General features: G+C 43.1%; 1 protein-coding gene across 8 annotated transcripts in view; it reads left to right on the top strand.

Moving 5' to 3' along the window:
• The first annotated feature begins 337 nt into the window (after nt 1-337).
• Nucleotides 338-22144, top strand: part of LOC111851302 (neural cell adhesion molecule 1-like) — a 102346-nt gene continuing 80539 nt past the window's right edge. For 3 of the 8 annotated variants that reach the window (XM_023826080.2, XM_023826078.2, XM_023826081.2), the window contains exon 1: nt 348-1382. In XM_023826080.2, the coding sequence (XP_023681848.1) occupies nt 1331-1382 (52 nt within the window). In that variant the 5' untranslated portion in view covers nt 348-1330. Of the gene's footprint in view, nt 1383-22144 lie in introns of all 8 variants that reach the window. The other 5 variants (XM_023826083.2, XM_023826082.2, XM_023826077.2 and 2 more) reach the window with 5 other exon arrangements.

Below are 22144 nucleotides of genomic sequence, written 5' to 3'. Positions count from 1 at the left end.
CTTCTATTGCAGACGTTTGCGTATGAGCAAGTATAATCACTGAAAAACACGTGCCAAAAATACCAAAAGAGGCTCAATGAAATATCATCAGTGTTACTTAGAAACACGCTAAATAGAGCAATTTTTAAAACGCTGTCTTCAAGCTGTGACAGATACAGATACTCAATACGAGGACAGAAGGTTCATCAGTCACGTCTGAACATGGGATTGTAGCAGTTTGTCCCCCTAAGCCTTCGTGAAAATCCCCGCGGCTGCTTTAACAAACAGCGCGGACAAAAGCACATAGATTTTGCCTGTAGCTTAAGCCTAATGTATCTGTCAATATCCTGCTTGTTTGTGTCTCCTAATGTATGTTTTGTAAAATTATTTTTTTCCTGGTGGTAGGCGCAGGCAAACTTAATTTAAAAACGCTATAGGCCGTGTGAGGTGAATTGTGCTCTTACTAAACTTCTGTCCTACGTATTTCACTAAATCCCACATGTAGCAAAGTAACATTAAATCGATGTTAATTCTAACATGCTTAGGCTATTCAAACTGAAGGTCTTCTTAAGATAATTAAGGTGATATTATTGTTATTATCGCACAGAATGTATTTGGACAAAGCTTTGATTTTTTTTCAGATATCAGTATTACTGTTTATATATATGGTCAATTCAACTTCGAGCGTCTTCGGACTGAACCATTACGCTGCACACATGAAAATAAAATTTATATATTTTTCTGTACGACAGTTATTTCGATGACATGCAACAGACAAATAATAGTCTAAACGCATTTCAGTAGTCCCATTCCTGTTCTGGTGATTTGTATTATAGGTTGTAGTATAGTATAAATTGCTGCTGTTCATGGGACGGGAGCATTTTATTACAATACGCAGGAGCAAACGCATCGAGGGGAAATCCAGTTTAATTTGAGACGTCAAATCCAAGTTTGGAAAGACTCCATGCCAAGATTTTCCAAAGACACATCTGCTGTTTCCAAGGTTTCCAAGGTACAGCGGTGAGGAGCTATCGATTTCGTTGCAGAGCAGATATTTAAGGCGTTTGGTGTAGGTATAACCCAGAGGACGTCGGAGTGCCAGCGCGATTGCTCGGGCGCATCACTCCGTATTCTGAGCCCATTTACAGCCGCTCGTTCGCTCAGCTGCGTTTGCTCTTCGGGCTTTTTAAGAGGTTATATCAAAAAACCTAATTGCCATTTGAAAACATATCTCGGAAATCGGTGAGAACTGAATAGGCACCCGCCAACTCAATCAACGCATTATCCCACGGATATTCGTCTATAAAGCAGAGGGGAAAATTCACTGATTAAAATCACGCAGCTGTTTGCAATGCTTCACACCAAGACGTTCATCTGGACATTGATATTCTTCGGCGCTGCAGGTAAGATGAATATTTTTGAGTGTGTGTGGGTATCATTTACGGCAAGTTTTGATGTTTCAGCTGTAATGTGCATGGCCTGTATTAAGGTTGATAAATAGCTGTCTAAAACCCCACCAAAGCAGCCATTTGAATACTATGAAGTTAACTGTTGCTAGTGAAAACGGCATTCGACATAGATAATCTGGTCATTTACGGGGGTCAGATAACCGATATATGAAGGAGACGCATGCCAGAAGATACTTTTCTGATTATTATTTTCCCTGTTTTACATTTTATCTTTATTTTCAGGCTGATTTGTGATTGAATAAAACACGTGTATCAGATTTTATAGCTGCCTTGGTGGTTGCGTGGTGCATTACATATGTATTCCTTTCCTTATTTAGTATGACTGTAGTTGGTCAGGGGATAACAGTCATCCGAAAGCATGTATCTACATTAAAGCAAAGTTTTTGTCAACAAGTTCCTCCGATATTTAAGAGATCTTTTGGCCAGGCTCGCGGGATTTTACCAGCAAGACACGCATATGGTGGTTTCTGTTATGATCACAACTATTCAGTTTCACAAAACATCGCTGTTTTTTTATTATGAGTATTGTCTAACATATGATGGAGAGACCGTATAAAGAACAGCGTACAGATGGATTTTTAATTTGTATTGCTGTAAGGGGTTTGTCGCATTATAGAGGAAAGAAAAACCAAGTCCAAGTGTCTAATTATGTCCCAATAATAATATACTGAATTTCATGACATGATTCGATATTTCACTGTGAAACAGCTCCCTTAATAATGGCGGGTAATGATTACATCCAGAGACAGACGGAAAACCTGCATGCCGAGGATGATCTCGCTTTATCGAAATACAAAATGAGAGCGCCGTCCCCCTCCCGCCCCCTTCCCCGCATGTCTTGTTTTTGTCCTGCGTGGCACCTGCATATGACAGATCAATGCGTGCGAAGGTCGCTAGGAATTTTTACACATCCATTTCGACGATCTGTCTGTCCCAGTTTCAGATCGGGGTAGCTTGTTAAAATTCCCAGGATTTAAAATGAACGCTTCCAGTGACTCGTGTCATTGTGGGTCGACTGGGAGCCTTTGTCTTCACGGAGCTAATTAAGAATAAAAATATTTGCTGTTGTTAAAGAAGGGCGCGTGATGCTGGTTGCAAACATGCCAAAGCAACAGTGACTCGGTTGTGCCCTCTTTGTAGACGGCCATATGTAAAGATACAGTAGCTTGATTGACCGTATTAAAGTGAATATGGCTATTCAGGTACGGCGGACACGGGCTGTGTAAACGCATTTGGACAATTGCTTCAAATATAAAATAAGGACAGGGTATTGTAACCTATATTGAAAGAAATGTTACAGCTGAAGCGATCGGGACATACACATTAATGGTCTTTTCACTACCTGAGTCTGAAAGTAGGTCGTAGACAGTCGGTCCAATCAGAAGGCTGGGATCTTACGCGGGAACGATTCGCCAGTTTTATTCTAAGGCACAGAATATACTAAGCAGTGCTCAAGGAGTTGGGGAGGAAAATAAAAATAACAAACTAGTAGTTAATGTGCAAAACCACAGAGGATACACGCTGTTTTGTTTATTTTTTTCCCCATTCAAAAATATAAAGGTATGTTCAGCTCAAACTGATGATACTAGATTACTAGAATAACTAAATAAAATATGAATGAAAGGAATGGAAAAAATGAAAAGCCAAACCACAAATTAGATAAGTGGTTTTGCAAGAAGGATGGATTGACAGATTGATTGAAGCCCGCAGCATTTTTGTACAGCGGTTTGTAACATAGGTCCTCCATTTTTGCAGTACTTTGTTAATTGTTAGTAATTTAGCAGTCTTATAATGTACCCTTCAAATCCAAAAGGATGACCACGTATATTTTTGAAAATAGAAATGCAACCTTATCTTTAAATATATCACATATTTGGTTTTTTGGAACGCATGAAGAGCACAATCTGAATATCAGCCTGGTAATGATGCTTGATGACGAAGAGATCGGAATGCGCAGTGGTATTTCTGTAGGCTAATAACGAGAACAGAAAATAAGCTGGAAAAAAAGTTAGAACTTTTAAAAAGGAGCATTGACCATCTAGCAGAATTTAAACTTTCTTTAAAATTGTGATTGGTGGATATGACTATAATGTATGGAAGTTACATTACCCAACTGGTGAATTAAAAAGACAAACAAACAAACAAACAAACAAAAACAAAACAAAAAAAGCCATTCTCTCTTTTTGTCAGATGTTTGCTATTCATTCCTCAGTGTGTGTTGCTTCAACTCAGTGAGAATTCATTGCATGCCACTGGTGAGGGATTAGTGGTTACAGCATCATCTTGGCCCTTGTCCAAGATGTAAACTGTGAATATTTGATGGAGGACATCAAATGTTTCAAGACTGGAGCATTTCATTAAAACATCTCACCAGTGTTTGCCTTTCTGGCGGTCATGGCTCTACCAGGCTTGGTGATTCTCAATGATCTAGGCTGGAAATTGAAGTGTGATGAATTTCAGGAGCCTAGTATACCCCTTGGGGGGGAGTTAAATGGATAAAAAGAATATTTTACGATATCTTTCAAAACTCATCACACATCATATTGTGATGTTTCAGTTTCTCTTTCCTGGACAACTTTTGAGTGTCTTCAGTTGGATTTCCCATTACTGTTTTGGGGAAAAATTCTGTGTTTTAATTTAACACCTTTCCCAGTCGAGCTTTTGTTGGCTGAAAAGACGTGTTTGTGAGCCAACTGTCACTGTATTTACAGTCTGCGACTTCAAATGTGAGGTCATCACAGAAGTGATGTAATTTCTAGTGAGAGCGTATGGCAGGTGGCCATACTGGTCATAGGCAGTAACACGTGGTGCTGCCGGTTTTTGCTGGGGCACTTCTGGTACTTGCGTGAGAGCCATGTGTAGCACGCTACCCAAGATGAAGCAGGTTAGCTAAGTTTTTGCATGTTAGCCAGGCTGCATTTTGTTAGTCATGCTTTTACACATTAGGTAAGTCGTGACATTCTAGGCAAGATGTAACGGGTTAGCTTAGTTTTAGCACGTTAGCCAAGCCGTAGCATCCTAGCCAAGTCAAAGCGTGCCAGCCAAGAAGTACCACATTAGCCATTGTTGCTTCAGATTCACAAGGCAGATTCACAAGTGCATTCTAATTCCGCTTTTTCCAGAAAAATCCTGGCACAAGGTCAGAAGCTCTTTACTTTATTGGAGATCTAAAATCATATAAGGAGATTGATGTGGGGAAATTGAATGGCCAGATAATCCTATAGTATGCACTTTTTAAACTTGGCTCTCAAATGCATGGTTCTTTAAACGGAGTAGCAAATTCCCTGTGAGTTTTGTCTTATGTGTTTCTCTTTAGTGCAAAGTGGAGTTTGTAACATAAAAAGCTGAGCAGATTGAAACTGACAGGATGCTCCCTTTTGTTTTGTAAATAGATGCTCATGGGAGTTCTGAGGGCAGAAGGAACCAATGAGATTGTAGAGGAGGTAGGCCCAAGCAATTGGAGGACCAATCAGATTTCTTGGTTCCGCCTCCTCTAGTTGTACAGATCCACCTCCTCTACAGTCTGACCTTTCCATATGCCTTGTGCTCTGGATTTGCTTGGGTAATGATCAGCCTTGGACTGGCACTTTAGAGGTCAGCTATAAGGAGGGATGCAGGAAAGCAGTGTTACTGGCAGCTTCCTACTGCCGGCAGCTCTGCCGAGTCCGGGCAGGCTGGCTAAGGGCCCTTTCATTTAACTAAATAGAGGCCTGACATTCAGCTGCCAATTTGCATGGTAGCTGTGCGACAAGTGGGGCCGGTGCAGAGATGACGGGCAGCGCTCATGCTTCCCCTCATGGCATTAAAATGGGCCGCATTTCACAGCCACCCTCCTGCTGGTGGCCCGGTCCAGTTTGCCAATGGCAGCCTGGAAATATGTGGAAGGTTTGGCCCTTAAATGCATGTATTCATTTATTTAATGGATTTTTTTTTCATACAAGAGTTTCAGTAAACAAATTTAGGTATAATAATAGGTACAAGCACAGCCTAACCAGAGCTACAATGTCAGTAGAGGTGTGTGTGTATGTGTGTGTGTGTGTGTGTGTGTGTGTGTGTGTGTTGTGTTTATAAATTGCCCCACACCGCCTTATCACAGTAGGAATGAGATTCTTAGCAGCAGCAGTAAATATGGTGCAAAAGATTTGGTCGTGGCATGTTTATTTTTTAATGTCTGTTGCGTCAGTTGACTTTGTGAGTCGTTCTCTTTGTGCGCTTGTCTCCCTCTCCGTTACAGCAGCCCCCTCTTTCCTGTTTGGAGGAGTAGAGAGTGGCATGTAAACTAGGCCAGCTCGTTCTGCATATGGGGCGTCTGAGGTGTGACAGGAGGAGCAGAGGGCATGCTGGGAAATCGCGGCACTTCGGCCTGGGAAGGGCGGGACCTAACCATGCTCAGCCACAGTGGCTTTTTTTAGGAGCAGCTTGCTAAGAGACTGGGACACACGTTTCTCAAAATGTGATTATGTTTTAAAGCGTCCCGTTTCTCCATGCCTGAATGTGTGTCTTTCCACGAATGTTGGCACTAGGGCAGTCGAGGACATGGACGTTTCACCAGAATGTTGCTGGTTCGAGATCCACATGAGAGTGCCCTTGAGCGGTCATACTTCATTTGTTCCAGTTAAATACGTGGGTGCTACTGTCAGCCTTTGAATGTGTGTCAGCAAAGAAATTAATACCATCAGTACCACTAGGCAGCTCAGAAATCTATTCACTTTGACAAAACATTATTTTGACATTTTCTTTCTACTGTATTTGTGCATCTGCTATAGTTGCGGCCAGACATTTCAAAACATGCCTTTTATTTGAAGACTTGGATGAAAATGCTATATGGGCTACCTTCACTTGAGCAGATGGCGATGAAAGCTTTGCAGTGAATCCTGACGAATGTTAAGTGGGTGAGGAACCGGGGCCGTTAGAATAAGCACACCTCAGTGTTCACATGCTACACTACCCTCTCATTTCAGCGCTCTTCTGATATTCCTGCTGGCCCATGTGACCTCAGTGAAGTTTCGTGTCAAATCGCAAACTCCCCGTGCTGCTGGGTTCTAGCCGTGCTCCGTCCTTCCATGTGCACCCATGGCTGTATCATACGTATGCCATCCCTTTGATGGGGGTCGTACCCCCCCTGCCTCGCTAAGGCTGGCCCTTTACACGGGCTATTGGTGGGCCTGGGTTAACCCCCCCCCCCCCAGTGCAACAATGGGCCCTTTCAGTAATACTGAGAGACCATTTAATTCCCTTTGTGAAATTGCCGTTAATGTGTCGCCCACTTTTAAGGTGAATGTTCTGCAAAAGGCCATTGGCAAGTGGATGTTTTATATAATCCTCACAAGCAGAGGCAGTTCCATGGTTTTATATAGAATTACTAACCCTTACTGACTGTTTTTACATGAAGGTTCCACCTGCTGCAGCCTTGATTATCGCTATTGTTCACTTTGAAATTTTCTTGTCTCTGTTATGTTTTGGCTGTTATAAAGAGAGTTTGCTGTAGAAATGTTAAAGCTGCTCTAGTTATGTAGCCTAAGGATATTGATCAGGTGTCCCTCTGCCTAACCCCTGCCACTCTGCCTGGGGCAGTGGTGGCTTAATGGTTAGGGAAGTGCACTTGTAATTGAAAGATTGCTGGTTGGGGATTCAAACCTGCAAGGCACCACTTAGGTACCCTGAGCAAGTTACCGCGCCAAGCACTGCTCCCCGGGTGCTGAATTAGCTGCCCCCTGCTATGTCACGATGTCACATTGATAGGTCTTACACTTTGGATGTATTCAGTACCAGTCAACCCTCTGGAGATACCATCTTATGGAAATGTTTATTTTTCTATTCTCTACATTTTGCAATAATTATAAAGACATCAAAACTGCGAAGTAACATATATTGGATTATACACTGACCAAAAAGACACCAAAAATATTTGTTGGGTGAGCAGCTGTGTGGGTTGGGACTCAGAAGGTTGCTGGTTCAAAACCTTGGGTCGACAGTGTGATCCCACCGTTGGTCCCTTGAGCAAGGTTCTTAACCCCAATTGCTCCAGAGACTGGCTGACCTTACGTTTTCTCCTCTATGCCACTTTCATGAGGTGGCCTCCTGGGATGCTTCTCCAGCTGTCCTGAAGGAGCTCCCACATACATGCTGTGCACTCATTAGCTTCTTCAAAACTATTTCTCCTGTGTCTAGGTCAGGTGGCCTGGTCATGTGATGTGACACTATCACTCTCCTTTGTAGGCGGCTTGGCACATCCATACTTTTGACTGGTACTGTATATCAGTGGGTTAGCGATCTGTGGCCAGAACTAGGTCGTGGTTTGTAATCACTTGGTCCACAGAACGGGATCATCATTGGGCCATTGCGGAAAATCATTGATCCCAAGTGCTGTAATGGCTTTGGACAATAGCTTACCCTAGTCTCTGGCTTCAAACTTCCCTCAGTGTTTGATAAATAAATATCAACATTAGGGTTATGGTATGTCTTTTATTGGTTTTTGTTTTGTGATGTTTCAGTATACGAATTACGACGTATTGACCTGTACTCTGATGGTTTTATACATATTCTGTTTGTTTGACATATACTCTGTGATGAGTAGGTGTCTGTGATTTGACTCTGTGAGTGTGAGTCCACTCTGTACTGTTTCACTGCATTCCCTGATAATGAGAGTCCACTTCATGGTCAGGTGTCTTGTAAAGCTTTAAGATCTCCTCTTAGAGCTGCTCAGAATGGCATTTCTGTTTGAATAAACGTTTTGCCGGTGTTTGGTGATGGATAATGCTGTGTTGGACATTCTGAGTGATACTGGACTCAAGGGTGTTGTTTGTCTACGAGTGGCTGTCCATGATTTAAAGTCTGCCTTGTATTGACAATTAACGACTTAATCCATTAGTATGTGGGCTCAGAGTTTTTTTTTTTTTTCCATCCCTTCTCCATTATTGTGTCCTTAGAGAATAGCAGGTAAGCTGGTGACTTTCTAAACGAATCATTCTCATTTTGCCAGCCCTCTACCCAGACAGTAATATGAAGCCCGCCATTTGCAGGCCCAAGGCATTTCTCATTGGTCAGCCGTCGCTGTAATTTATTGACAGGTCCCTTCCTCAGGACAGATTAACTGGGCCGGTGGAAACTGCAGGGTCACGATAACATTTTGTTATTTGATTTCGATAGCGGGCGCATCTGCGAGGCGGACGTCACTCCTGTGTCTTTGCAGCGAGATGCCAGTAGCCAAAGTCTGATTTAGAGCATATTAAACCTACATCGGGCAGCCAGCTGGAGGTCACTCTAGGCAAACTGAGGCCTTCTATCTGCTAGTCAGGACCTTCTCGATGGTTTATTGCTGAAGGCGGCACCTATAAGTGAATTCATGCAGTATATCTCTGCGTACTGCTAGAAATTATACAGGAATTAGCAGCTATGAGAGGGAGCGTGCTGTCATCAAGGCGCTCTGAATGGTTACCTTATAAGCATTTTTAATCATTTTAATAAGCAGCAATAACATTTACCTGCATTTGCAAATATGTCTGAAACCTGCTGTAGATGTCTCCTGAAGCCAACATACCAGTTTGTTCTCTGCTTCCAGTTTGGTGTTACTGGGAGCCTCTGCACATGATACTGGTTTACATGCCGAAGCCACAGGTATGCTCTGGTAGACCAGTGTTGGGGTGACATGTGACCACAGCGCCGCCCTGGTGGCTGGGGTTCGTAAAGACAAATGGATCATTGAGCAAACGGAATAAAATGAGAGGTAGCCCTGGTTTTTAGCCACTTTTACTCCTGGAGGGTAGGTGGTGCACACAGGTGGTGTGAACGTGGAAGGTTCAAGCGCCTACATCTTCTCACCAGCCATTGAAAACACTTCCTGTGGATCAGTTGTCGGCAACGCATCGCTCATGTTTATTGACGTTAGACCCCTCCCCCCTCTACTTGTAAAAGTTGTCATCAGCATTGCCCCCTATCCCCCCCCTCAGCTGACAACTTTTACCATCTCCACCCGCTCAATTCCTAACCCCTGCCCCTCAGTGACTGAATATTCTATTACGTCAAACACGTAGCTCCACACATTATTTTCTTTGGAGATGTAGCTCTCACTGTAAATAAGGTTGGAGACCCCAACTGTAGATAAATTCCCTTGTTTATCTGAAAATCGCACTATTGTGTGCTGACTGCAGTATTATGATAAGTTGACGAGCAGGTACTTTGCTGTCAGGAAATGATGTGCAATCGGTGAATGGGAAGCACTGTACAGCCTCCCAAAGTAAACGCATCTCTCGCACTAGGCACCGCGGCCGGCTTCTGAAGCAACCATTTTGTGCAGGAATTCATGCATTCAGCCTGTTTTCTGTGCTTTAAAATTCCTGGTGACACATCTGAAAAACAGTGACCGAAACTGCAGCGCTCTTCCCGCGGGTGTTAATCTGTAACCATCCCGGAATGTCACATAAGGACGCAGCGTGTCGTCCCGAGGTGTGTCCCTGTCGCTGATGTGTGAAGAGGGCCCCCGAGGTCCCGGAAGTGCGTGGCCCGGCTATACGGCCGCAGCACCCAGCTGGCCACACGTCTGGGAACGAGGGTCACAGCAGCAGGGTTGGGCTAATAATAAACTGCTAAAGTCAAACCTGCTGTAAACTGGAACGGTCAGCATTTGTCCTCAGTCAGGGGCAGCATTTTTATACAGGCTGAACGAATGTCTTGAGTTTCACAATTGTGACTTTCAACGCTACATGGGCCGTGTGGTTACAGACATCGTCTTTGGATGGTAATGCAGCCGATCGCATGTCAACGCAGTAGCCCATAAATCCATCCATTTTCTGTAACCGCTTGTCTTATTCAGGGCTGTGGGGGGTCCTGAGCCTATTTCGGAGACCACGGGCGCAAGGCTGGGTGCCAACCCATTGCAGGGCGCACACACACACACCATGCACTCGGGCATGAACACCTACTGGGAACTTAGCAACTCCAGTTCACCTCAGCATGTTTTTATACTGTGGGGGAAACTGGGGTACCTGGAGGAAACCCCATGACGACCCTGGGAGAACATGCAAACTCCACACGCATGGAGCCATGGCAGAGACTCAAACGCTGCTCCTAGAGGTGTGAGGCAACAGTGCTAACCATTAATGCAGTAGCCAATAACAAATTAACGCAGCGGCCAATCACAGTTTAACACGGTGGTCTTCAGTGATCCTCAACGGAACTCTCAGATGAATGTGGACAGCGGCCGTTCTGCGTCACATCCTTGTCACGTTGGCAGGCGAAGTGTTGATGCAGGATGAACCTCAAAGTATTATCAGAGGGCGTGGCTTTACAAATGGCGTGTTTTGGATGTGTTTAGTGGTTGAGGTACTGTGATAACATCACGGAGAAGCTCACTGCTTTGCAAAGATGGCGGAGACCAGCGTGGAAATTAGAGGAGCTGCGAAATTACAGTTTCTCGCCCGAAAACCCAAACAACTCTATCCTATCTGCTTTTGGCTCCCCCCTAATCAGCACTGGCCTCGGACAAGGCCGCTGCTGAATTAACAACTCCCCCGGAAGAACAAGGCAGTGACACTCTCTTGCATTCCTCTCCCCCAATCCCAAGGACACCTGGATACACACACACATATACATACGTACAGATACGCACTCACCGCACCCTCCCCCCATCCCACGCCTCCGCCGCTTCATACCCCCAGCATGAACAGGCGGGTCTGTGACCAGCGCCTCTGGCTGCAGGACCGGATGGCTGTGTGTCTATGCTGGACTCCTCCACCTCCCCATTCCCCTCCCCTGTTGCAAGTCACGACTTTTTATGTTGTAAGGTGTAGTGACCATGTGCTTATGTTGCTGAGGTGTTTTTTTCTGTTCCTACATTGTACTCCCTACTGGAGTACAGTCTGGGGGCTGTTTTTTTTTATTCTCCTCCTCTCTCCTCATGTACTTCTGTTTTCTCTCTTCTTCCTACATCCTCCGTCTTCCTGACCTGTCTACCCCCTATAATGTGATGTTTGTATATGTATGGTCAGGTTGATGGCCAGTTTTTCGCTGGAACTTGTGACTAGTGACATGGTGTATTGCAACAGCAATAAAGGGTTTCATCATCATCATCATCATCATCATATTTTTTTCAGCACTCACCTTATTTTAGATCATTTGTTTAATCACTTTCTCATTCTGAAACCAGATTGAGAGCTAAACTTCCAAATTTTCCTTGGTGCTTAAAAGAGGAATTCTCCAAATGTTCCTTTGGTTGTCTGTGGTATTCCCATTGATCAGGGCACCAGGTGGACAAACTGAACCATTTTAGTTTAATCCGGTGAGTCTGCCACCTCTTTCATGAGAAGAATAGAGTGACTTTACCTCTTGTAAGTGGTAGTTATGGTTGGTATGGTCTACATTTCGTGACACCTATTGGTGAGAATCACAGTGCTCTCTTTTGCATTCGCCTTGCGGTCTTCAACATGACAGAGTCTCAGCTGTGTTCCAGTGCCTGATTTGTGTGTGTGTGTGTGTGTGTGTGTGTGTGTGATGTTTGGCACTGTGCGCGGTGGGTCTTCACGGAAATGAATCCACTTGTACTCCTCTCTTGCCCCCGATGTGTCACAGTTAATGGAAAGAATTCCAAAGCAGAGGTCTTCCGAGTGTCCCCGGGCTTTTAATGAGCGATGCTCTCCCGTCTGTCATTGGCGGTGACAATGACGACGCGGATCAGGGGCTACCTGCCCGGAATGGCTAATTGCTAATCCACTCAAACGCCATGGAAGAGATTAAATTGAGACAGAAATCAACATGAGGACAGTCACTGTTCAGAATAATAGATCTCTTCCTGGGAGCTCTCTCTCTCTCTCTCTCTCTCTCTCTCTGTCTCTCTCTCTGTCTCTCTCTCTCTTTTGTGTCCCTTCTGTCCCTTGGAATGGGCCACAGTTCTTTTCACTGCAGGGACAGCTTTGGGATGGTAGGAAGAATCCGTTTGTCGGGAAGTAAAGGGTGATTCTTTCATTGCCAGAAGAACAGTAGAAGCTTCTGTAAAGTTGGCTAAATTGCCACTGTTGTCAGTATGTCCATGCCACTGACTGGCATTCCTCCCAGGGTGCATCCTGATTCCTGTTGATGGATGGTTGAATGCAAAATGTGCTGTAAAGTCTGAAATATCTGGCCTTTTCATGTTGTTCACTGGGGACTTCAGCGTCACTGGCTGGTGTCTTGTCAGTGCTCCGTTTTCTAACTTCAGAGCATCTGTCATTACTAAATCATTTCAATACGAACTGAGGCCCTTAGGGGGCGCCACCAGGGCAAACATGGCGGAGGTCCCCCAGGGGGCAGTTTATGGCATTTCCTTCCAGAGTGGCTTTTGAGTTTGAAACTCCCTCCATCTCGTATGACACAAACCCCGGGGGTGTCTCCGTACTACTCTCTACATTGAGCTGGCAGCCTCTTCATGGTTTCCTTCAGCACTCCGGCAGCCAGTGGGACCTCCACCCAGTTCCCACAACTCCACCCAAATCACCATCAGCCCTGCTAGATCTCCAGAGAAGAGCTGTAAGAAGGTGCATCCACCTGGAGAGTAGGGCTGTGCAACATGACGATATGTATCGAATGACAAAACGCAAGCGGCCGTCATTTCTTATTATGCTCTATCGTTTATTTCGTGGTGTCGCAAAATACACTGTTTTTATACATTTTTTTCGTAATTTGGATGAGACTTTGCAAGGTTACATGCCTCATGGGATCTGGCCCTTGTATGGAAGTTTTTATTGGTCTTTATTATTTGTAACCCACAGAAGACAATCCACAAATATTTAACTATCCATAAATATGTATTTTTAAATTTGTGTTGTGTAAAATCATATCCACGAAATATACAGAGTGATTTGTACACGTGAAACGTTTTGTACGTTTGTGCATCACTTTCTGTCTGTCTGTGGACTGTGTTACATTTCTGACTTCCCTCCTATTTATGGTTTTTGTCCAGTTCATACCACTACGGAGCCCCTATGAGCTCTGGGTGGGAAAATGTTTTTTGAAATAGTTTTATATTCACCTGCAGTAGTTTCGTGATCCAAATATACACTTTCCCACTTGCTGCAACATGACGACATGGATAAGCCTAAGTAATACAGGCATGCCCTGCAAAGCATTGAACTATGGGAGACAATGTGCACCATGGAACTTTTAAAAATTTATATATCATTGTTTTTTTTATAGGTATTTATTAATAATTGCACTGTGTCTATTCACTGCCAGTGACTTTATGCAAGACAGCTGGGCTATTAAATGTGAAGTATACACGTGAAAGCAAATATAATACTTGAAAATCCTGAAATATATTACAAAGATTGAAAGATATTATATCAGGAAAACTGCATACAAAATAAATTTTCTGCAGTGTCAGAGTTAATACCAGGGAGGTATACCCCAAAGTGGTTTCGGATTTATGACACCGTGGAAAAGTTAGCTTTATATTCAGTTGTGCAGTTGTAGTATCTTTTGACAAAAGCAAGCAACACCTCTTGGTTTTCCATATTTCTTTATGGGTGAATTTTAATTAATATTTCATTGTTTCTGTGTGCACTTCAAGTTCAATAGAGCAGCCGTCCTGCTTACAGTCACTGGCAGTGAATGGACACAGTGTAATTATTAATAAATGCATATAAAAACACATATATGAAAGTTACATGGTGTGCATTGTTCCCCTTAGTTTAATGCTTAAAGCACACTTTACTGGACATGTCTGTATCGTTTAGATTTATACTTATTAGTCCACTAATTCTACCTTTTGTACTTCAAACGAACTCAGTAGTTATTATTAGTAATGGAAAAGTATTGCGAGAGAACTCAAAACGATTAAAAAAAACATTTTCACACGCAGACCTCTTCGGGGCTCAATATACCGCAGCCGATCTGTAGAAAAAAATCAGATACATCGCCGTCCACTAATATGTATTTTTAAATTTGTGTTTTGTAAAATTATATCCACAAAAATACAGAGCGATTCGTAGATGTGAAAAGGCTTTTTGCACATTTGTGTATCACTTCCCGTCTATTTGTGGATCACGTTACATTTGTGACCTCGCTCCTTTTAATTTGCGGATTTTTGTCCAATTCCTACCGCAGCTGACCTGTAGAAAAAAACCATAAATATGAGGTGCAGTTGTGTGATAATATATATCGGGATATGAGATGACTTGCATCGGGATATGAGATTTTGGTCATATCGCCCAGCCCTACTGGGGATTGACTACAGTGATTTTTTTTTTTTTGTAGGAGCAATAAAACAGCTAATATCACATTGAGAACGTCAGAGCTTCCAACTTCATTGGCCAGGATTGAGGCACTGAAAGATTTCAGCTTTTGCTCGTGTCTATGCACCTTCTTTTGGCTTTAACCTTCTCTTCATTATAACTTACACGGTAACGGCTGGGTGAAGACCCTGGCAGTTCATAAATCATCCGTGTTGAGTGGAGAAAAGAAGCGCAACAAATAGATGAAATATATGAAACAAATATATGAAAAGAGCAAAAAAATGGCAGATAAACAGCAAGATGGCTTACAGTGACTCTGGCTGTTTGAAAAAGGAAATGGATAAATTAAATAATGTCTCTTAACAGGATGCATTGAAGGTATGATCCAGCAGTCAGGTGGGCTGGTCGTCCTCCTTTAAGTAAGCGAGCTGAGGCCCAACACGTGACCCCATTGTGAACTTCAGTTTTTTAAAATAATTCTTAAATGGTGTTTCTTTCCAGGGTTTCCTCGGGTTGATAAAAAGTATTAAAAAGCATCAAATCAATTTAGCAAAAATTAAGGGCTTAAATAGCATTTAAAACATCTGTAGGTATTTAACATTTTTCTTTATCATTTTTTGCAATTTAATCTAAGTCCCTCTTTAAATTCAGAAATAGAAGTGCTTACATTAATTAATTATTTTCTATTTTTTCCCTGATTGTGTGCGATAACATCATGCTTCGACTACAGTATGTGGACCCTTTTAATGTAAGATAATTGTGGAAACAAATTAATGAAACGCACACTGTAGCTTACCATGGTAAATTTCGTTTTATATTCAAAATTTAGTTTTCTGGCTATACGATTTTTCAGCAAAAGCAAGCCAGGTAGTTTTTAATGACAGATTTTGCTTTGTGATGTCCAAAACACTGATAGAGATGCACATCAGTCATTTTTGCATTTTGAGCCCTTCTGCTACTGTATGTACGCTAAATCTTAACATCTATGAAAAGAGGCAATTTCAGCTGTAATGAGATATTGGTTCAGCATATTTAGTTTATGGCAGTCAGAGGTGGGTGCTTCAAATCCAGAGTGCAAAAGTCCAGACCAAGGTTTTGTTTCTACCAGTACCATCCAGTTGAGGACTCTGTGACTGTGACTCTTTATACTCCACTGCTTGGTCGAAACAAAATATTGGTCTGGACTTTTACTCTCTGGACCTGATTCACCCACCTCTGATGACAATTTTTCAGGGGCATCGGAGGGGCATGAATTCCATGGCAGATTCAGGGGGGGGCAGCACTTCACAGGGACCCTTGAATACCTAATATTGCATACATGAATTTGGGGGGGGGGGGGGAGGTAACATTTTGTTAGGGGGCCAAGAATTTCTAGCGTCTGCTACTCTTCCTGTTCAGTAGCTGTTGCTCGCTTACAGGCGCTGGTGGTGAATGGACGTGCTGCAGTTATTAATAGATATGTATGGAAATACAAAATCTGAAAATCAAGTGATGTGCATTGTGGCCCATAGTCCATTGCTGAAGGCACACTTCACATGACACTTCACATTTCTCATTTAATTTTTTAGTTATTGACCATTTATTTATTCCATGCATTGTAAATGAAGACCATGTAATTGGTAATAAATATGTATAGGCATACAGGTTATGTACATCTAATCTGTGATTAAAAAACACCTGGCTTGCTTTTCCTGAAAGATCTTACCTGCCAGAAAACTGCATTTCAGATATAAAGCTCACTTTACTACAGTATGTAGCTTCACGCTGTGCCAGCCGCAAGCTGCAGTGAGAGGGAGATGTGGAAATTCCAGTTCTGTCCAAAATCACCTGAAAAGCACTATACTCAGATATGGTTGCAACCCCTAACCGTAAATGACCAAGAGGCTTATTGTGCTGGCAGCAGGTTGGGCACGATGATTGTTAAGCTCGCGTCAGCTAACTAAGAAAACTATCTGCGGTTTTGGTGGTTTTCGTGTTTTTTCGGTGCACGACACAATGGCAAATCAATATTTTTTGTTCTGTGAAAAGCTTGAAAATGACTGTCCAATAGAAATCTCAGAGAAAGCAAACTAAGTAAACATGATATCTGATTTCCCGTCTTTTTACTGTCATGACGATCTCCTCTCTGCGAGACACTTGTCTGTTGGGTCCATTGTCTCCAAATTTGCTGTATTTTAGGAAAGTATGCCCTGTTGATGAAGACAAGCAATGCACTCGCATCGTTTCTGTAATGTTTAAGGTCACAGATAAAGCCTTGGGGTAAACATGAACTTTAAAATTTGTGCGAATTCTGTGAGTAGCCTGGGACACTGCATGCATACATACACACTGTGGTATTATTTCCTTGGCACAATAAATGACCACTTAATGCTATGCACTGTCCCGTAGTGAACTGCTTAAACATGTCTCTTATTTTGCATTATTAGCCCGTTTATTTACTCCAGTGTGCACTGAATCCACAGAGTAATTAGTGATACAGTACAGTTATTGCACCATTTGTGTCATGAATGGATGCTCAGGGCACCTGACTTTAAGTGAATGGGAAGTGCACATAGCAGTACTCAAAAATTAATCAAATTCACCTGTGAAGATGTCTGGAAAAGCAAGCTGAAATAGGCTGTTTTCGTAGCAATTAAAGACATCAAACCTAAACAGTAAAAAGGCTTGAATCGCATAAATGAGCGCTGTGTGTCACTATTTATGTAATGGATATCAAGAACTTGTGGCATGCTTTTCTTAAAAGATCTTACAGCCAGAAGACTGAAAATCGATTATGAGGTTTACTGTCTTGGTGTAACAAGAATGTCTTGTGAGACATTTCAAGATTGAAGTACAATTTTATGAGCTATAGTCGACACTCCATGTTCACATATTGAATGAATAAATAAATGTTACATTTATATAGTGTTTTAAGAGACCCAAAGTGCTTTACAGTGTACAAGTTTGTTTATTGTTCGCTCAAGATAATTCCTCGTGCGCATAATATAATCTCTTGTGTGCACCGTATATAAAAATGTCTTGGCATTTCTGACCTTTTTTGCTCACAGTTTAATTAAATCTTAGAGCTGTGCTATGAGACTATGACACTTTACGTGCTACAGTATGTGTAGTGTTCCATTTATGAAGATTTTTTCCTTGTTTTTGTGTTCTGAATTAAGTTTGAGTGAAAGAATCCCTGGAAGATTTGATGAATATTTTTTGTAGTTTGTAATGTTTGATGAGTACAGGTAGTTCTCCACTTTATGAGCTAATTCATTCCAAAGTATTGCTCGTTATTCGAGAACTCATAAAGTGGGAGGTATTTTCCCATAGAAATGTTATTAAAATTATGACTTTGGTTCCAGCCAAATTATGATTTCAAAATTTTAAGGAAACACAAATGTATTAACATTTCATAAAAAATATATGCACATTTAAACAAAAAAAAATCCTTGGAGAAAAACACAAAATACTCCTTTGCTAAAACTTTAACATTCACAGTCAATTTTGGTCGCCTTGATTTTCAACAGATGGGGTGTTTTTTCATCATGTACTGTATCCCACCCTGAGCTGGGGGAGATCACTCTCAGACTAAGTAAAATGAACCTGCTGTATGAACGGGATCAGGTTGTGTCATGAAACAAAATGGTACAAATCGGACACGATCGTAAAATATGCCATAAAGTGTGATGCTGCATGTGCAAAGGACAAATTGGTCATGCAGAGTCAGATTTTTCGCAAAGCAAAGTTATCTGAATAATTTGTTAAGGCCACAGGCAGCGTATTTGGACAGCGTGTGTTAAGTTATGTGCACATTTTTTTTAATTATGAAAAATGAAATTTTTATTTTCGCCGCAGAAAATTCTCGTAAAGATGTAAACTCATAAATCGAGAGCTCGGAAAGTGGGAAATCCCTGTATTCGAATGGTACAGTTAGGCTTTGGCCTACCTGTCATGTTTAATTTGGTCACCGGACTCACCGTTCAGCTAATTGCAACTTTGTTAATCACCAGGATGTATTTATATGTTACCTGTACCTAAAACTACACGAGTTTTGTCTACCTTTTACAGTTACATCAAAGGTCATAATAGGCAATGAAGATGAATAACTTATACATATTTGTCATTCACTGCCACTGAGAACCTCGTAAGTGTCATTAGTGTTGTATTATTTGTTGAATTGATAAATAAAAGTTATCAATACGAATCTGACTTCTTTATGTTCCTCGTTTTCTTAAGTCATATACAGTACTACAACAATCAAGTGGGCGGGAAAATCATTGTTTGTATCTCCTGACAATGCTTTTGCAGGTATGACATTTTGTTAGTTAGCTGACAATATGTAGCCCAGCATATAAATGACCTTTTTTTTCCCTACTGTCCCGGAACTGTCCCAAAGTGAATTTGTACTGCCCTGGTTAGCTGAGCTGCTGTGCAATCGATTATGTACGGACTTATATTCCTGATTCTAAACAAGAAAAGTCTGCATTCATCTTAAGATGGACAACTATGACAATAGTAAGGATACAACTGTCAAGAGATGGTAGCCCTAATGTTGTAACTAATTAAGGCCATAAGTGGCATTAAAATGCTAAGAGTCATTAAAAAAGCTCCTAAAATGCATTAAATTCAGTGATACATGCAAAAACCCTGTGTCACATAGTTGGCATTAACTTAACTTAAAAATAGTTTGTAATTACAGCATTAAAAAACAGGATCTTATTAACCTTGTGCTCACCTTGATTTTTTTTTTGTCTCTTTTGTGTCTGCAGCTATGGGGCATAATAATGCATCGATTCCCATCACCGCACAAAAGTAATGATTCACCCATGTTTACTGTAAGACACATGGCTGACAGCATTTCCGGAATGATCTGCGGACCCTCACCTGTGATGCGTGGAGGTGGATTATTAGTTCACGAACAATGGTTTTCTGTCTTGGTTAGTTTGGTCAATTTGTGATGACAGCGTCCCGTGACCCGTGCAGATTGTAGCAGTTTGAGGCCCATCTCATAGCATGTGTTGTTGTGTTTTCACTGGTAGAAGTGAGGGTTATGAGATGTTTTATTCTGGGACTGAACACTCAAGGGTTGGCCGTCAAAGAAACTTCATGTGTACTTCAATCTATTTAACAACCTTAAGATGTTTCTATTTTGTCCAAAGATTTTTATGGAGGCAGGGCTGTTACCTTGAGGGTTTGCGAGGAGCTCGTCCACCGCAGTGTACTTGGGAATGTTGGCTTTGCAGTTCTGACCCGGATGGCAGAAGCGTGATTTCACATCTCGAGTGGGCGAGCTGTGAACGCGGAAGAAAGTGCCGGACCACGCAGCAGCTGAGCATGCCCGGACTCTGTGTCATGCGGGGCTGAGTGTGCGGCCGTCGCATGCCTCGTCCCGTCAGACACAAATGCTGGCCGATGGCTCCTTTTGGCCGAGCCATGTACAGAAAGACCCAACAGCACAATCTGGCCAGCGCTGACGGTCTGGGAGACGCAGACTGAGCGCGCATTGTTCAGAATAAACACTATGCACATGCTGGCCCAGAACAGATTAAAAATTAACATGGTTTGAGTCGCCGGACGTGGGGGGTAACATTTGTCTTGCGGAAATGCCTCTGCAGTCCCACACGAGTCCACATGTGGAGTCGCGATCCTGTCACGGTGCAGAGCCAGGATCCACGAGACCCGGCGGAGTGACACCGTCAGTGGTCGTCTGCCACTTGCTGTGAGCTGAGAAGCGAGGGATCCGTCAGAGGCAGGAGTCAGGAACACGGGCGAGTTAACAGGGATTGGTGTCAACACACTGACGCCTGGCACTCTGGTCCCCTGGTGCTCTCTGTTCTTGGGGCTTAAATGGTTTAAGGAGCTTAAATACGAGCATTATGACCCTGATGTAAGGTGCAGTAATGTCAGTAAACAGCGGAATTTCATTCTCCTGTTTTGGTCATTAGAAGGTCTTTATAGTGATGATGTAGGGTGGGGAGGGAGGTGGAGTTAATATGGGGGGTGAACGAGGCGTCTCCTCTGCCGACTGGTGTAGTTTTGGCGCCAAAATGGAAGCCGCTGTTACAGCAGATGCCGACCGGTAACGGGATGTGCCTTTAATTCATATCGCGTCACAGCTGGCGATGGCTGCCTCGCACTGGCGGTAATGCTCTTGTTTCCTGCCGTTATTTTAGGAGCATGTCCTTGATTTTTATGTTCGTGCGCATCGCCTGCCCCTGTGAAAATCCCGTGTCGATTTGCACATTTTTATAGAGCTGTAAGATGAAGCTCTTAAAGTGAAAAGTCTGGACGGAAACGGCGAGAGAAATCCAGTGGTAATGGACAGGCTGTGTATGGCTGTGTCCTCATAGGGGACATCAGCAGTGTCTGGAGGCTTTTTCTGAATAATAAGATTGTAGCATTAGGCAGCCATTCTTGGGGTGTTTGGTTAAACACTATACTGGGAGTGCTTTGATGTGGTATGAAGGCCGGGACCCCCAGGGACCATGCTTTTGGTTCCATCTTCCACAGTCCTCACCCCTCTAAGAGGACCAGGTGCTCGCATCACAAACAGCGATTTCTTGCTTCCCGACAGTGTGTTTCTCAAATTGCAGAGTAGATCTGCACAGCTTACTTTCCAGATGCTGCCTTTTTAGCACTGTACCCATTCATTTACTCATTACCTTGTACGAGATTTATACAGATGGGAGAGTTTGGACTGTGCATCGCTACGATCCATTGTGCCATGGATTAGATGCTTAAGGGTAGAGTGGCCCCCCTTCCTGTGGTGTGCTGAACATGGCCCCTGATTTCCTCCCCCCCCCCCAGTTTTTATTTCTGGCGGGGGAGGGGGGGGGGTCGCACACCTCTGTCTAATTAAGATAACCGGCTTTATGCGTGTATCTCCGGGTTCATTGCGGGGTGCCTGTCGCTTTAAGTGACAGCCGTGAAAATGCTGGTGGACTGAGCGTGCTCGGTTTCCCGGGGATGAGAGGAGCGCTTGGTGAAGCTGGGCTCCGGTTACTGCGGTGATTATTTTACGCTCTGATTCATTTTCCGTCTCCTGGACATGGCCTCCCGGAGCTGGGGGCCCTGCGACGTCTGCAGCTGGAGACGGGTGCCATGTGCATTTTGCTGGGATGTAGGTGTGAGGATCCTTCCCACTTATCCCCATGTTTCGGCCAAGTCCTGGTCCCACGTCTGTCGCCTACCACTGCCTGTGTGCGGTGGCACAGGTAACCCTACCTGAGACGCAAGCGAACATAGAGAGCTTTGATTACACGCCGTGATATATCACTACCTCAAATTATTGTGTAGCTGTGATTCTGCCTGTACTGGTTCATCCTTCCCAGTTTAATGTAATAATACAGGTTTAGGACCCCTGAGCCCTCAGTGGAAATTCACTTACGCAGCCCCAGTCGGCTGTGATTGGATTACGAGCTCGAACAGTTTGTCCAGAAGCCGCCGTTAATGACAGACACCTGGCCGCTTCCTGCATGACTGCTGGCTACACATCAGCCTGTCCGGCGGCCC

Source organism: Paramormyrops kingsleyae, chromosome 17, assembly GCF_048594095.1.
Source record: "Paramormyrops kingsleyae isolate MSU_618 chromosome 17, PKINGS_0.4, whole genome shotgun sequence".
In the NCBI taxonomy this organism is placed as follows: domain Eukaryota; kingdom Metazoa; phylum Chordata; class Actinopteri; order Osteoglossiformes; family Mormyridae; genus Paramormyrops; species Paramormyrops kingsleyae.
Note: the sequence above shows the minus strand (reverse complement) of the source record. Positions and strands in the feature narration are given on the sequence as shown.